The sequence below is a fragment of the Gymnoscopelus braueri genome (genome assembly GCF_963280865.1).
Source record: "Gymnoscopelus braueri genome assembly, chromosome: 5".
Taxonomy (NCBI): Eukaryota; Metazoa; Chordata; class Actinopteri; order Myctophiformes; family Myctophidae; genus Gymnoscopelus; species Gymnoscopelus braueri.
The window spans coordinates 15104269-15122699 of record NC_137606.1 but is presented as its reverse complement, the minus strand read 5'-3'; the positions used below and the strand labels follow the sequence as shown (position 1 = coordinate 15122699).

Sequence of the window (18431 nt, the reverse complement as noted above, 5' to 3'; positions counted from 1 at the left end):
TAGTGTGACATCATATTTAATAATGAACTTTGCAGTGCACAGCACCAGTGTTGACAAAGCTACTGTGTGCTGTATGTAACGCAAATGAAGTCAGTGCTTGATCCCAGCTAACAAAGCCAACTGTCTCATTACCAACAGTATTTAAAATAAATAAAGTTAAAGTCTTTAGTCTTTCTGGAAACGTATCCATTTTAAAAGATAAACCATTAAAAATGTTAGTAAAACATATCTATGTTTATGTGTATAATTAATAGAAAGCCTCGTTTATCCCTTAACGTGAACCTCGTTTTGCTGTCATTATATAGATGTCATGGCAGCCAGCAATATTGGAAATTTGATTCATAAATTGTATTAATGGATAAAGTTAATAGCATGGCTCTGAAAAGGGTAGAGTGGTTCAGCTGTCACTACTTGTGACACATATTGGCACCTCACTGTGGTTAAAAAAAAAAAAGTGTGCATCACATAATTGAATGAAGCACTTGTAGAACCAATTAATCCAGTCTGATTACTGCTGACAGTCACTTTAAAAACAGAATGAGCATGTAATACTATTAATAGTCTTGTATGAGTTATTTACATTCAATATATTTTTATAATATGATTAAAATGGGTTCTTTTACATTTTTGGTTAATTATTTTTAACAGATAGATTTTTTTTTGTGTACACGGTTAACCATTAAACGTCCCATCCCTAAAAAAAGGTACAAACAGATGGAGAAGAGTTCCTTATGAATTTTATCTAGTATAATACTTATTGAAGAAAAAAACACCCAGTGCATACCCCACATATACACGCACACATACTGAGTGCCAAGTAGAGAGAAGGGGTACCTTCTTGAGCTGTGCCCTCTGGACTGGCCAGAGGCTGAGCTGGGCGTGGCTTTGGGAGCCTTAGAATTAGGTCTTCTACTTTCAGGAGGGGAATTTGCTTTAGGTTTTACCTGCTCTGACTGCAACCTGTAAGGTTGAAAATTAAAAGACCAAACAACATGTGTGGGTTTGCGTAATCACTCCACATAATGAAACTTAATCAATTTCTAAAGGTCCTTACACACCGGGGCGATTTTTTTCATGCGAATAATACGTTGTTTTTTTTAAACCTTATAAAGTCAATGCAAGCTTCCACACCAGTTTCGCGGAGCGAAAAAAGCGTCTTTTAATTATTCGGAACGAGTCTGAATTTTGCGTATATTCGCATATTTGCCGGTGTGTAACCGCCTTTAGGGTTTTTATTTGACTTTAATCTTGATTAATTGAATACAATGGAATGGTACAATGGAGACCACAATGGAAACAAGCCCCCAAGGCTTTTTGTGTTATCCTTTTAGCATTATTGTATAACTGTACTTTTTGCAAACTGTTAATAAAGTATTCAATCAATCAAAAACTTGGTCTGAATATCATTTACAACAAAAAGTAATACCCCCAAGGGCTTTACTTTTTGTTGTAAATGAGAGCTGTGATACAAGTCAAGATACAGCACACAAAAGAATCCCTGTTGATCTAAGAAGAAAATTAAGGCAATCTGATGGCTATCAACACAACCTGAAATCTCATACTAGTCAATAGTCAAGTTACAGACCACTAAATAAATGACCAATCTGCACAATGAAATTTATGTTATATATTTTACTGTCATGTAAACCCATACTCTCAAGATGCATTACAGATTTTCAGAAAAGCGTGAATACGGTCTACAATGAATACAGTGCATACGTTAAGCTTTCAGAACCTTTCAAATTTTCTACATTTTATGGTACAGTCTCATGTTAAAGTGGATATATCGATCTACTCAGAATACCCCATAATGACAAAGCATCGACAGATTTTTGGAGTGTTTTGTATTCATTACAAATAACCTATTTACATTGAATTATTCAAAATCTTTGTTATGACGCTTGCAATTGAGCTCTGGTACATCCTACTTCTACCAATGGTCCTTCAGATGCTTCATAACTTACTAGGACATAACTAAGGGACAAACTTGTCTATATAAGGTCTCACAGTTGATGGTGTTGGTCAGATTGAAAACCAAGCCATGAGATTGAGACAATTGTCTGTCTGTAGATCTGCAAGACATGATTGCGTCAAGCCAGAGATCTGGTGAAGGATACAAGAATATTTCTGACGCACTGAAAGTGCTCAAAAGCATGGTAGCCTCCATTATTCTCAAATGAAGAGATTTAGAACCACCAACGTTCCTCCTAGATCTGGCTACCCAGACAAACTGAGTAATCAGGGATGGTGAGCGGCATGGATCAGACAGGTAAATGAGAACCCAATGGTCACAATGACTGAGATCTAGAGTTCCTTTGTGGGGGCGGAAGGACAACTAAGTGCAGCACGCCATCATTCAGTTAATTATTATTAACTGAATGGTAGAGTGGCCAAACTGAAGCATGACATGACATCCTGCTAGCTGGTTGCCAATAGAGACCTGAAAAACTCTCAGACCATAAGAAGCAAGATGCTCTGGTCTGATGAAATGAAGATTGAACTCTACATATGGCGTAACCCAGGCACTGAACAACACCTCATTAATACCATCCCTACAGACAAACAGTGGTAGAAGTATCATGCTGTGGGCATGTTTTTCTGTGACAGGGGCTGGTAGACCACTTAGGATAGATGGAAAGATGGATGCAGAGTATAAAGAAAATCAGTGCTCAGGATTTCAAGGCTGGGGTGAAATGTTTTTCTTTTACCCATTAGTCTAAAATCAAGGGAACACTCAGAAAACAGCCTTAAGTGAGCACATTTCAGTCGATAAAGCCAAACCTCATCTTAAAAAAAAAGAGTATGTAAAAGCCACTGGAAACATTTAATAAAATATTCAAATATACAGTAGAAAGGCAGTCGTTTGCAACCATGCATTATGCTCATCTTACAAAAATGCAAATGACAATTATAAAATCATGTATTTCTCATTTGAAATCCAAATAAAAAAAACACCATTCATCCAACTTGGCTGAATGGAAGTATGCGGCAGTGAATTTTGATGGCCATTGCATGCTGGTGTGTTTTTGTTGCGGAAGGTACATTATTTTCCCCTTACGTGATGTTTGTAGGCAGCCGCCACACTACAAAGCTTCAAACTGCCTGATTACTGCCTTATAGATGCGACTCAGGGAAATAAAGAACCTTGAGCACTTCAGCCAAGTACGGTGGGATTTTATTCTTTGAAAAGGCATCGTTTCAAAATTAAAAGCATTTGTTGGCTAGAAAATCATTTTAGTCATCTAATAGTTTAACCGACATATTTCTATGCCGACTAGCAGGAGCAGCACCACTTAATAGGTTTACATTTGAACAAGACAACGATACAAAGCATACCACCGAGAACTGCAGTGAACCATATGATTGGCCAAATGGATATAGATATATTCTCGGACTTGGCTATTGTTTACAATTGTATCCAGTTAAAGACAACAACACAGGAAAACTCTTGAGTGGCGCATCTCTGGACAAACCTGAAATTAGTTATGCACCGATGCTCCCATCCAACCTGGCTGAACTTGAACCAGTCAAGAATGTGTGAAACTTCCAAAAGAAAAGTGCCAATCTTGTAGGATTAATCGAGACCCAAGATTGTCAAGTCCTGGCCTTGAGGCCAGGACTTGGTGGTTTAACCAAGCATTAAGTGAGGGCAGGGGTCTAAATATAAATAAATATTAAGTAAATATTTCTTGTTCTTAAGAAATGTAGAAAATGCAAACATAACAAAACTGTTATTGCTTTGTCATTGTGGAGCATGGTGTATAGATTGATGAGAAAAAGCTAATAATTGTATCCATTTTGAGTCTGAAACAAAATGTGGAAAACTTGAAAGGGTCTGAAAACTTTCCATATGCACCGTCTCATAGACTTGAAAATGATTGGGTGACCAGGTCAACTCACCTTCCCGTGACTGTGTGGTCTAGTGGCTGGGCCGCAGCAGTGTTCCTCTGTGAACGGCGCAGTGACCCCCCTGGATTGGAATTAGGCCGGTTGGACATTGGCACCTCTCTCCTGAAGGGACATACCCTTTCTAGACACTACCATTCACTGAAGGGAAAGCAAGAGAGACAGAAACCACATGAGCACTGAAAGAATGTGAGGGTGTGTTGTCGTTGGTGACCTGATGATTCTCTTCAACACCAAATGATTTATCTATTGTCTAAATCCTCCAACTGCTGTCAGTTTCGCGCTGTAGCTAACCTCACCACTCCAAAAAAAACAATACTAGACTTCAAATACCTTTAATAAGAATATTCAACCGACTAGGCTGAAACCTGAGTGATTACGCAGACTATGCCCCATTACAGGTATAAAAAACCCTGTATAACTTGTTTTGTATAGGTGGGATGTTTTAAGTGTCCTTACATTTTCTGCAGTTTTCACAGGGTCACTGAAAACAATGCAATACCAGCACACGTCACTGCCAATCAATAACAGCTATTTGAATGCCCTGTAAATGCTAGATCTGAGGGTCTGTGTCCAACAAAATGGCTACAATTTCCTGCAATATACCACAGGCTTAGTCAACAAACAAACAACTGAGTCTTCATTACTTATTTTGTGCTACATTATACTAAGGTTACCAAACGTAAGTTGAGTGGAAATATCCTAAGATAAAAAACAACAATTTCGCTCAGAATGATTCACATTATTTATTTTTGCTACGTCAGGCTGCTAACACGTTTTGGTCTAGACAGAGAGGTTAGGTTACCCTAACCAGGAAGACCATGTACACTTGGCCCTCAATACTTATGAACAGATCGCCATAACTCTTCATCAACATGAATCTTCAAAATTACCCAAATTGACAAGAAATAGTTATTAAATGCATACTATGCTTTTAAAAAAGGCATTTACTTTTGAGATCGTAATGTTTATCAATATTCATTTTAGACCATTGAGGAATCTGTACTAATCTATAAGACAAATACTCAAGTGAGCCATAGTTAAAATTATACTGTCAAGCAGCCATGTCGTAAATTCTATGTCGAGGGAAGCAGTTAACATTGTCTCTTTCCTATCAGTTATATAATAAGTGTGTATTCTGGGCTGCTTATTGAACATCCTTAGATGTCTAACAATTAGTGGCAGCACAGCATTGTGGGATATTGTCACCAGGATATCATATTAGCAGGCATGGGTAAATTCCTCTAGAAAATAAGCTTAATCTCATTATCATGAGTCAAACTACCTGCTAGTGAACTGCTAGGACAGATTACAATATGAAATGCAAAACTTCATAACCTAAGACGTTTTATCAATAGTGTATAAAGTTGATAAGGTACAATTTAATATTTTGCAGTCTGGAATTTAGCATTTCATCAGGAATGTATTAGTTAAATCACGATAATTACTCAAAATACGCCACACTTGGCAAAATCACAAGGCCATTTTAGGCCTACATTGACAGTGCATCCTCGTCTTTGTTTATTCGCCCATTCTGACAACTGGCGTCGCACAGTCGATTACAGCGTTTAATCAACTAACGCAATAGTCCACAGCTCGAGGCAAATATCGGCAATAAACGCATATCCATTCAAAAAACATGAATATGCCAAAGAGAATTCAGAATTTTACACCCCATGATTTACAGCGGCCTACAATTCTGACGTAGTTTGCTACATTCGCTAGCATTACCAGCTAACATGTTTAGCCTCAGAATCTATTAATCCCATACATTATTGCCAGTAAAAACGCACACTTTTCTTAACAGATCCGCATAAACGCCCTGTATGTTAAAAAAACACAACGGCTATCAAACGGTCTGAGTGTTTAATTAATAGCGTAATGGTATCTAACATGGGCAAAGTGGTAAACAAACAGTAAAGCGACCCCTACATTAAGTTCCGTGGGGCTAACTTCAGTTAGCTGTGGTGACATGAAAATGCGTAGCTGCCGCACCGGGTGGATGTGCATTAAATAGAGCTCACTATCACACTTAATGCACCATGTAAGGCATGAAACAACTACATCCATTCCTCTTAGTACGCCCTCAAAAAACACAAGAAACGCATTCGAAAAGAAGAACTAAAGGTCATTGTTGCCTTATATATGTGTGGAGAAGAACTACCATTACGATCACCTGAGATGTTCCATGGAAAATGGCAGCATATCGGTTGGGACTAATAATGTCTTCACACGAGATGTTTTGCTGTTAATGTAAGCAGTAAAAACCCGACGCGAGCTGCTCTTAAACCTGGCAGGAGAAGTGCGTTGACATGACTCCTTCACTCATTTGTATAAGTTTTTATTTATTTTTTACTCGTTTCTTGCTTTTTTTTGTGCATTCTGTCCTATGTTTGTGCAGCACTTTGTGACTCATGTCTAGAGAAGTGCTATATAAATAAAGTTATTATTATTCACTTACTGGCATATTGAGTTGGTTGACCAGCAAAAGCTTCAGTTGAGAGAAAAATATATAAACATATATATATATATAATGAAAAAGTGTCTGGCCCAAGCAGAACCAGTCTGGGTTTGTTTATGGGTCGAAAAATCTAAAGGCCAGCGTTAGCTCGTTAGCTATAGCCAGCCCAGGCCCAGTATCAAACTCCTACCAGCTGTCAACGTGAACACAAACACACACAGTTAGCAAACCCGTTGGCTAGTGAGAGGATGGTGATCACAAGGTAAACTGCTGCTAACGAAAAGGCCAGATTCAATACTTCTGCATTAGCCACCGTTAGCACGACCTGTCGCTATAGCCAAGTCGCGACGATGCCATTTAAGCGAGCAGCTTAACTAGCTCGTTGATTACACGGATTAACAAAGTTAATCAACATGCACTGATCAGATCACACGTTCACGTTACAAGACAAAATAAGATGACTTAATACGAAGAGACAGCCGAGGTCTATAATTCTTCCACTGGGTTAATACTGATTGTCAATAAATAAATGCAAGCTGTATGGCCTATGGCGATTATGTAGCATTTACAAATAATTTATTCGTTGAGATTATCTGGCTAAACGAGAATTTGTTGACCGCATCGATATCGGGTTACAGGGTATAGTCGTGTAAACATTGTGAAGCTAGCGTAGCAGCTAGCAGCGTTGCCATATTTATTGAGAGAAATAAGCAACCAGGTCTCTGAAAACAAGCCCAAAAGAAGCAACTATTGGCCACATGAGAACTTTAAAACATATCATGCATCGGCTGTTTGAAATACGAGCGTACAATGCGTCGCGAGCTTGTAGATCTGCCATTTTCAAAAACTCTTGCATTAAAATGTGGATTTTTTTTTTTTTTTTTGAAACATTCTAACACAAATGCTCCCTGTGGCTCAAAACACTTGTGAACATATTTAAGAACCACTGATTTAAATAATTAAAAACTTTGGAAACAACCCTGAATAAGCAAGTACATTTAGGAAACAACCCCAAAAAAACGCAATAACCACCAATTTTTACAAGCAACTTTAGAGAAAAAAAGAAGCCCAAAGTCGCTTATAATAAGCCAACATGGCAACGCTGATAGCAGCTAGCTGCTGTGGCACTGCAAGCTAATGGACGTTAGCAAAGCCTTGTTGTCGCCAAGCTAACGCGTTAACAAATAACTGCCAACTCGACAAGAGGCCAGTAGGTTATTGTTCAAAACAAAACGACCACAATCAATGATAGTTCTAAACGCCAATACGGTGAGCTGGTGGGAGATGTTTTTAACGGGACTGTCTGCGGGCTGTCACGCAAGTTTTAGCTCGCTGTACGTTAGTTTAGCTGAACAAACGAAATGGCCTCTTGGTACATTTTTTTCTCCCCCAACTAACACACAAAAAACAGCAAAGCAGGAACATGACTCGAGATATTTTCGCAACACAACAAATTATCGTTTCCCCCCCGTAGTATTTCGTTACATAGTCAACAATGATGTAGAGACGTTTGTTGGCCAGGATGTCAGTATGTTTTGTGTCATTGTTACCTATTTGTTCCAGTGTTGTAGTTGTAACAGACAGACAGTGCACCACCAGCTCCTCTTTCTCTCTCTCTCTATCGCCTGAGCCCTGCTGCTACATTCACATCAGCTGAGAGGCCTGGAACTACTGCAATATACCTCCGCCGCGATTCTTCCCAGCGTTGCCACGTTCCGCGAGAGAAACAAGCAGCGAAGGTCTAGGGAAACAAGGCCAAAAGAAGCCACATGAGCTCAGCACTCTAATGATGTTAGAATCAGAATACATTGGCCACTTGAAAATAGCCAATCTACAAGCGCACAACGCGTCGCATTTTTTTAAGGAATATTTTCAAATCTACAAAATCTTGTATGGGAGTCTATGCCACAAACTATTTTCAGGAGGTTGAGTCTACAAATATAATATTAATTTGGGGGTCCTTGATATGAAAATGTTTGAGAACCAGTGGTTAAAACAACATTAGGAAACAAGCCCTAATAAGTAACTACACTTTAGAAACAAGCCCAAAAAAAACGCAACCACCGTCCATTATTTAGAAGCAACCTTACAGAAAAAGAAGCCTAAAGTCGCTTATAATAAAAGGACATGGCAACACTGATTCTTCCGCTAGGAGGAACTACTTTGTTCTGGCTTTCGACATCACATCAGTGTTATATTTATAGATTAGAACATGTATTTACTGTCCGTTTACAGCCGCATTACTGTAATTATATCATTCACCAACAGTCCATAAGGTGGGTGAGCCATTTTCCCCAAAATTTGTCATGACATTATTTATTCAAAGTCAGGTGTTGTTGTTGTTGGTAAGAAGGTGAAGGTTATAGTCCTTGATGTAGTGTATTCATCCGCTGGGTCGTGACCCCCGCCCCCGATATTCAGGGAAAAAAATTGAATCGAATTATGTCTGGGTCTGATAATTGATATGCGAATCACTTCATTGATCAAGAGTTTCTTTTAGAATGAACTAGAATTGGTTCTACCTGTTGTCACAGTTACAATTCAAGTCCCCAAAAAAATCATCATTGCTTGGGGGAAAAGTATTTGAGATAAATGGCCAAAGTTATCCTCCCTCAAAGGTCTTTTTTTCAAAATAATATGACAAAAAATACTATGCAATATATTGCTGTACACGTTTTTATAAGGCAATGGCATGCAGAGACAAACCAATTGTGACTTTTGTTGTCCAGACACTGGGTCAACTGTCAATATCATCAATGATGTTGTGCAACCAATGGTTCATATCAGCTACAGTGTGAGTGTAGGCCTACTATACATCCTCAGCTAATGATTGCTTGTTATATGAGCTAATAGTTAAAGGACGACTTCAACCATTTTCAACCTTCATATAATGGTCCTCCTCACTAATGCTCATGATAAAATGGTATATAAACAAGACCAGGAGACCTGGTTCTGCCAGACCCAGACTTCACATGACGTGTCAGCCTGTGTCTATGCCCATGTATGGACGAAAGGGGGACAGACTTTTATGGCTGGGGCCTAAGGACAAAGTGACCAAAACCATTTTTTTGCCCATGTATGGAGAAACAAGACCAGGAGACCTGGTTCTGCCAGACCCAGACTTCACATGACGTGTCAGCCTGTGTCTATGCCCATGTATGGACGAAAGGGGGACAGACTTTTATGGCTGGGGCCTAAGGACAAAGTGACCAAAACCTGTTTTTTGCCCATGTATGGAGAAAACAGGTACAAAACATGCCCATGTATGGACGAAAGGGGGACAGACCTTTATGGCTGGGGCCTAAGGACAAAGTGACCAAAACCATTTTTTTGCCCATGTATGGAGAAAACAGTTACAAAACATGCCCATGTATGGATGAAAGGGGGACAGACTTTTATGGCTGGGGCCTAAGGACAAAGTGACCATGCCCATATATGGAGAAAACAGGTACAAAGCCTCATGTAAGCCAGACCCCCTGGGTCCGGCAACAAAAATCTACTCTGTCTGTGTCGCTGTGGACACTTCAGAAACCTGCCTACCAGTGGCATCATCGTTTTTTAAAACGATGATGCCACTGTGAGAACACTGTGAGAACAATGGCTTCCATGCCAACTTTCCAGGAATAGAAAGCCTGCAGTTTATATTAGCTTGGATTCCCCATCGATGATGTCACTGGTAGGTGGGTTTCTGAACTGTCCACAGTTCTCTGAGACACAGACCGAGTAGACAAAAATTGTACCATATTATATTGAGCATTAGCGAGGACAAATTATACAAAGGTTGAAAATGGGCAAAGTCGTCCTTTAATGCAAGCTAAATCCAACCCAACCCATCAACTTGCAATGATTACCATCAACATATTATTTTAATTAGAAGCTATATTTTATTACTGGTCTTATTGGTAGGCCAACTGTTGTTTGTATTGGTGTAATTTCTAGTTTATTAAAGGTGTAGCTCAGGCCAAAAAATGGGTGGTTGTTGTGGGAAACAATACATTTTGGTCATAGCCAGACAACTATTCCACAATTTCTGAATGCTACATAGTCTGGAACTACGCCCCCAGAAAGCTGAGAACAGGAAGTTGTCATGTTTGTCATTTCCGTTCTCAAAAATATATTAATACAATATTTATTTATTTATTTATTTATTTATTTTTTATCCCACGATTTTGTAACCCTATTTTTTACACCCAGTGCCAATTGTCTATGTAATCCTGGGCACTACCTTCCCTCTGCCAACCTAGGGAGGCCAGGGCCGAGCTCATGCCTCCTTCAATGCATGAGAGCCAACTGACCTTCTTGTCACCTGACAGGGGAGACACGTTATTCCAACCAGTTCCCTTCTCCTCCATCAGGCGCCCCGGCTGGCCAGGGGGAGGCAGTATAGTGACCAGGATTACTGCATGTTTTTGTGAGGGTACCTACCCTAGGAGACACAGGGAGAACATGCAAACTCCACACAGAGTAGGCCCTTTCGCCAACCCCACCTAGGGTATGGGCACTGATGACGCGGAGGAGAGAACACGCCCCCAGCGCCCACAGCGTCCCCGACGGGAATCTTTCAAATCACCCTCAGGGTGGCACTACAACAGGCCGCTTTATGTTTTGGCCTATAACTCTTGAACCATTGGTTGTACAGTCAAAATGTATTTCTTACCGGTAGTACTGCAGCTGCCCAGACTAATTGGGGATTCGGTCCCCCCTTAATGTCAAATTGACTGGACTTGATACTGTAGATAGACTTGGTTGTCTGTCCTGAAGGCCATGTATGGACGACTGGTACTGTTAGAAATTGGAATAATGACCTTTGATTGCCTGTGCCTGTGATGCCTTTGTAAATATTTCTTTGATGTGTCTGATGATGTTGAATACGTGATGCAATTGTTTTTTGTCTTTTGTTTTTGTCTGTTTTTATTTTGTGTATGCTCGTATGTCCATAATGTGATTACAGAATGTACGAAAATGGAAATAAAATTCAAGTGCTAAAATGTTTTATTTATTTCTTAGATCATGACAGAACTCCTCATATAGGCCACGCTGATTTCTGCCCAACTAGATTTTCTGCCATTTTGCATTTTCTTCAAAACACACGTTTCCTACAGATTTTTACTAAAACTCACACAAATCGGTGCACATTATCTCTAGAGACATGTGATAAACATGTATCATTCAGATTGTCATATTTCATTCCGATTGGCTATGGATGCCTTCTTGCAGGAGGGGCCCATTTTTCAAAATATGCCCAAAATCTTGAACATATTGTCTGATCTAGACCATATTTGAACACACATTGAGGGGCCTCTAAACAACACAGAGACAAAAACAATTTCACTTAGACTCAGAGGTGCCGCCAGAAATATTATAAATGTCTACAATTTTTTCAACAAATTAGGTACAATTAATCTTGGAACTCATGTGACAATGAGCGCTTTGATATTCCATGCGGTTTGCTTGTCATTGGTTTCCAAAATATGTGGGAGGGGCATATTTTCTTACAAAAGAAATGATCATGAACATCCAGTCAACCCCATATTGGAATTGCATGTTGACGGGCCTCTATAGCAGTGGTTCTCAAACTTTTGGGGCTCAGGACACCGCTATACTGTACATAATGTTTCGTCCACGGCACCCCAAATTACATTTGGTTCATAATAATAATAATAATAATTATTATTATTATTATTACACGATGATGGAGACCACATCATTCAAATGAACACTCTCTCTTTCATTTTGTGATTTCCATCTCTTAAAATATTCAATATCTTTTGACTAGTATCCCGGTTGGCTAATTTGCATGGTACTATCACTAGTAGCACATTCATTGCCAAACATATTCTGGCCTCCAGTATTTCACAAGGTGCTTTTTACATTACAGTAGACCGGCTGGGATTCCCCATCAGCATGGTGGGGACTTTGCTGAAAACACGGTAGGTGCTGCTGTCTGCCAGCTTGCTGCTGTTTCCCACTGTGTTTTGGTTCCTTTTCGCCCAGATAAACTCCTTATTGGCTGTGAATTTTAGTACATCATCCCCAGCAACCATTTGTTTGATGTCCAAGTTTCATCCATGTTTGACATGGTGAGTTCCTTAAACATAGAGGTTTCTTGTGGTATGAATTTCCAAACGACCAGAGATGTGTGTGTGTGTGCGTCAAATTAGCCCTACATATACACAAACTCAGGGCCAGCCACTGGCATAAGCAGTCTATGCGGTCCGGCCCCCCTAGTGCAACCACTAGGGGGGGCCGGGGAGCCTGTCATAGTCACAGAAATTGTTCGGACCTAATGGACCCTTCGCTAAGCCCCACCCACTCCTCTCTGTGACTGGTGGTGCGAGTTAGTCACACCCAGGCCTGGCAATCTCTGCTTCTCACCCATTGACTTGCATGTTAAATGACGGCTTTTCCCCTTAAAAATAATCGATCATTTCAGCAGCAAGAGCTTCAAAATCGCTTCTAAATCTAGTCAACAAGGCCTGCAGTAGGCTATGCACTGGAAAATGTGCATGACATTATTTCAACAAACTAAAAACACAGGAAATGTTAGAGGGAGTAATAGTGTAGAAGCTTAACCCCATTTTTTTACATTATTGAAACGAAGCGGATAAAAGTGCCAAATTTTTTATGAGGCTTCTTTAGGACCTACTGATGGATTCTAGCCTTGGGTACCAAACTTTATTTTGAAAAGTATCCATACAATTATCCATATCAATATCCATTAAAAAAAACAGTCCGATTCACTTTTTGGCCTATAACTCTTGAACCGTAGGTCATAGCATCAAAAGTATTTTTCCCTGGACTCCTTGGATCATGACGCAACTTCCCATATAGGTCACGCCCATTTCCGATTTCAAGATTTTCCGCCATTTTGCGTTATCTTCAAAACACATATTTTGCTATTACTCCTACAAATTTGGTCCAAAACTCACACAAATCGGCACACACTCTTTGTCTTTGGTCATGTGATCAAGATTTATCAGTCAGATTTTTCATATTCCCTTCGGATTGGCTCCTGCAATTTGTGGGAGGGTCCGTTTGGCAAAAATGGCACAAATCATGAACACAGCATCTTATCTGTCCCAAATGTTGATCATTGAGGGGCCACTAATAAACGCAGAGCCAATGCGATTTCACTTCCACCCATAGGGGGCGCAACAAATTCTACAAATGTCACTGTTTTTGCACCAACTTAAGTACAAATGGTCTTGTGAGTCATGTGACAATGACCGTGCAACAGGCTTTTGATATTCCATACTGTTTTCCTGTAATTGGCTTCAAAGAAAAAGCATTTGATGAGTATGCAGATGACGTTTTCATCCCTTATATCTGCTGAAGCAGCTGCAGGAAACCAAGCGGTTGGATGTTGCATGGGACACATACATCCCAGATAGTTTGAAGGAGTCCACCCACGAAAAGAGAGGACAAGGTGTTCGCAGGAAAGTGTCAGGTCAGACAAAGCTACCAGGCAATTGGATGGATTTTCTTCGTGACCCAGCAAATAAGAGGGAGCTGTTTGCCTTTTTGACTTCCAGAACTGAAAAGTTCAACTGGCCACCATCCAAAGCTGTGTATGTCACATCAGGGCAAGCTGTGTCGTCTTTTGGTTCCAGTAGTACCATGACCTGTTGCAATCATGAAGAGGCAGACACCAGGATTTTAGTTCATGTACGGCATGCACTGGAGCAAGGAGCAAAAACGATCCAGTCAGCAGTTCCAGAAGCTTGAGAGACTGACAATTATCCTGTATGACAAATCCAGTCCTTTGATCTCCATCAACCAGACTAGAAAAGATCTCTTCTGTCATGGGAAAAGGTCGATGGAGAAACTTCCACCCACCCAAGATGCACTACTTCAGCATGTTAAGCGGGCAGTTTATCAAGCAGGCATCTGGGCGACCAGCCTACAAACAGAACAAGTTATTCCTTCCCCACACGAATATGGATGGACCAAGGAATCGGAGGCATGGGTGTCAGTTTGGATGACAATTCCAGAAGTCTCCAGAGCATGCAGAGAGCTGATAAAATGCTCTTGTAAAGGGGACTGTTCCACCTGCAAATGTGGCAAATCAAATTTGGACTGTTCACCACTTTGCAATTGCAAATGTTTGACTCACAAGACAATTTGTACTTAATTTGGTGCAAAAACAGTGATATTTGTAGAATTTGTTGCGCCCCCTATGGGTGGAAGTGAAACAGCATTGGCTCTGTGTTTATTAGTTTATTCATCAATGATACGAATTTGGGCAGATAGGACGGCGTGTTCATGATTTGTGCAATTTTTTGCCAAACGGACCCTCCCACAAATTTTAGAAGCCAATCGTAGCCAATCTGAGGGGAATATGAGAAATCGGACTGATACATCTACATCACATGACCAAAGACACAGTGTGTGCCGATTTGTGTGAATTTTTGATTTAAATTATGAGAGTAATAGCAAAATATGTGTTTTGAAGATAACGCAAAATGGCGTAAAATCTTGAAATCGGAAAAGTGGCGGGACCTATATGGGAAGTTGCGTCATGATCCAGGGAGTCCAGGAAAAAAAGACTTTTGATGCTATGACCTACGGTTCAAGAGTTATAGGCCAAAAAGTGAATCGACCTGGTTTTTTTATGGATATTGATATGGATAATTGTATGGATACTTTTCAAAATAAAGTTTGGTCCCCAAGGCTAGAATCCATCAGTAGGTCCTAAAGAAGCCTCATAAAAAATTTGGCGCTTTTATCTGCTTCGTTTCGATTATCTTGTTAAGCTATCCCACTATCAGGGCCAGCCACTGGCATAAGCAGTCTATGCGGTTGCTTAGGCCCACAACCACTAGGGGAGCCAGGGAGCCTGTCATAGTCACAGCAATCTGGGAACCCAGCGCCAAATGAAAAGGAAAAACAGCTCCCTCTGCTGTTTTTGACTATCTCAGTTGGCTCTGGGAGGAAGTTGACGTAGCACCCGTGCGCAAGGAAACCGGGGTTTTGGTCTGCCTTCAGCGCATCACTTCCGGTGGTGAGACTATGTTTTCATTCCCACTAACAATATTTCTACACGGAACACTAACACCACTTCTCCCAGAGAACATGGATCGTTTTGGTTATAAGCCCACTTGTTTCTATGATGAAAGAGCAAGTTAAAATGTGAATATCTTTCCGTGGTTTTGTCTGCTCCGCGGACGCTATTGTTAAATTAGTTTCGGTTGGTTTCGAGTGGGGAAGGAGGATTTACGGACACGTGAATCCCGCCCACTACATTTGATTGGGTAAAGCGCGACCTGCTTCCTGATCTGAAGGCACGCTCACTTGTAGGCCAGTGCGTACGCGATATGACGAACCCCCCCGACAGATTCAAACGCAGAGCAGAATCTGTTCTTGAGAGATTATAGTCACAGAAATTGTTCGGACTAATGGACCCTTCGCTAAGCCCCACCCACTCCTCTCTGTGACTGGTGGTGCGAGTTAGTCACACCCAGGCCTGCCAAGCTCTGCTTCTAACCCATTGACTTGCATGTTAAATGACGGCTTTTCCCCTTAAAAATAATCGATCATTTCAGCAGCAAGAGCTTCAAAATCTCTTCTAAATCTAGTCAACAAGGCCTGCAGTAGGCTATGCACTGGAAAATGTGCATGACATTATTTCAACAAACTAAAAACACAGGAAATGTTAGAGGGAGTAATAGCTATGGATACACGACGGTCGTCTGTCTCGACCGAATGAACTTCAACCTGGTGTTTGCACTTTCTCCATTTACGGCCCGTACATCTACAGACACGTTCATTTTTCAAATATAAAGTGCTTTCCCATGGCCACGGATGTTACATTTATGTACAGGCTCTCAAAAGTACCCGCATCATCCGTATTGTTCAATAAAAAGCATTTTAATCTGATTGGTGGCCATTTTCTCCATATGCTTTCAACTGCGCGAACCTATCGGTTGGTGGGTGTATTGCACTCTGATGCATTATAACTCTATGTTTGAAATAATCAAACATAAGACACAACAAACACAAATACCTTGAGTGCAGTTGAATGTGTGGGTGCGAATGTCTGTGTATTGAGTGTGCGTGTGTGTGCACGTGTCTGCACATGTGTGTCAGTGTGTGTGTGTGTGTGTGTGTGTGTGTGTGTGTGTGTGTGTGTGTGTGTGTGTGTGTGTGTGTGTGTGTGTGTGTGTGTGTATGCAGAAAGCTATGTTAAATGGTAGATGGAGAGGCTTGATTCATCAGGCCGGCCCTCAGTCTATGTTTAAAGTTACTGATGAAGATGAGTACTTTAACGTGTGGAATCCAAAACAGCCCTTTTCACATTGGCCTGTTATAGCGCCACCAGCAGGTCTAATTTAGCAAAACACATTTTTGGCAAAAAATGCCTCAAATCATGAATGCAGTGTCCGATTGCCGTGAAAAGCCTAAGAAGAAATGGCACCCTTTTCACATTGGCCTATTATAGCGCCACCAGGAGGCCACAATAACGTACCTGACCTGGCGGAGACCTGTGCTCCGAGGAGCACTTTTTCTAGTTTTCTATCAATTACACACCCCATGAAGCCTTAAAGTCATGGAGAACATTTTGTTTTTGTCGCATTCCTAAGCCAATAATATGATGACCAGCGGAAAGATGTCTCCGGTACTACCGGAACGTTTTTTGTCTTTTTGCTTTCTTTTTTTGTTGTTGACTTTTTTGACTTTCTTGCTTTGTTGTATAAAATGTAAAATGGATGGATGTACTTTGTACTCTGTCAATGTCTGCTGTCAACCTGCCTTGGCCACGAGCAGCCTCAAGTGCAGCGAGGGAGACACCTTCTGCAATGAATTAGCTCTGATTGAGGATCACTCGCCCTGTAAAACTGCAGACCACACTAACAGTCAGGCTGGTCAAAGAAGCCATTTAAGCCAACATTGCTTTGTCTCTTCTTGTGAATATCTGATAAGCGTGCATGAAGAACAAACGTGAGTATAGCTATGACCTCAGTTATGGGTAAATCCTATAAAGCACTTCGTTTTGTAGGGCACACACACACACAGCAGTTGTAGACTCATATTTGGTTTGCTCCTTTGGCATTCTGCCCATTATTGTAGTGTGTGTGCTGGCTGTTTGTTTGGACTGTTACTTTTGTACTGACTTGTGTCTAGCACGACTTATACATGACTCGTGGTCTGTTATTATAGGGGATGTAAGTGATATTTTTCATAAAAAGTTCTATTCAGGTAGTAATCATTGCTACAGAGTGATATTTCAGTAACAGGTGTTTCCCCATCCAGCTCTTTGGTAAACAGAAAATACATTTTCAGGTCATTATTTTTATCCTGGATATTTTTTCCTATCAGGAGAGAAAGGTGATTTATACAGCTTCACATTTCTTTTTTCTTTCATCACTTCCAATTTCATTTGTTTATCCTGTATCCTGTATTATAACAATGATTGCAATAGAACTATTTAACACTTTTTGTTTGTTTGTTTATTTAAGAATATCACTTACTTACACCCCCTTAAATTACAATAATAATTTCACTGACAGATACCAGAGGGCCCCTGGCCTCATTCAATTACATACAAGTACATTTCAAACAGTATACAGTATAACTGAGGATGATTCTAAAATGCCCCCCCCCCCCCTTTTTGGGACTCCTCCATTGATTGCACTGACAAAGTATATGTATTTGTAGGCCAAATTGAACATGTGTATGTGCTGTTTTGTATGTTTGAGGTTTCTTTATCATTACATCAACGCAAAACAAGTTGTAAAAAAAATCTGTGAAACTGAGGCACCCTCTCTGTCCTTTTTATTTTATTTGGTGAGTGCTGTCATAACCAGGCACAGGTGTGCCTTGGCACCAAAAAGGTTGGGAAACACTTGAATAACCGAGTGGGTAATTAGAATCAGATTCTAATTATTTATTTATTAAACTTATTTTGTAGGATATCAGGGTGGATGTGGTAGCCACTAGGTGGAAATGGGCATTCCATAAGGAGACACCTTTGTATTTGATGGATAATCAATGTGTTTTGTTTGTTTTTTTGTTTTTGTTTTCGGCATGAAAGGTATAACAATATATAGGTTACAACAGGTCTAAA

At 40.4% G+C, this 18431-nt stretch overlaps 1 protein-coding gene across 6 annotated transcripts in view; it reads right to left on the bottom strand.

The window, feature by feature from the left end:
- trip12 (thyroid hormone receptor interactor 12) overlaps positions 1-8043 on the bottom strand; it is a 47999-nt gene extending 39956 nt beyond the window's left edge. For 4 of the 6 annotated variants that reach the window (XM_080427802.1, XM_080427805.1, XM_080427804.1 and 1 more), the window contains exons 1-3: positions 7918-8043; positions 3901-4047; positions 835-960 (exon numbers count right to left, since the gene is read on the bottom strand). In XM_080427802.1, the coding sequence (XP_080283928.1) occupies positions 835-960; positions 3901-3998 (224 nt within the window). In that variant the 5' untranslated portion in view covers positions 3999-4047; positions 7918-8043. Of the gene's footprint in view, positions 1-834; positions 961-3900; positions 4048-6367; positions 6387-7917 lie in introns of those variants that run through there. The other 2 variants (XM_080427803.1, XM_080427807.1) reach the window with 2 other exon arrangements.
- Between the last annotated feature and the right edge of the window lie 10388 nt (positions 8044-18431).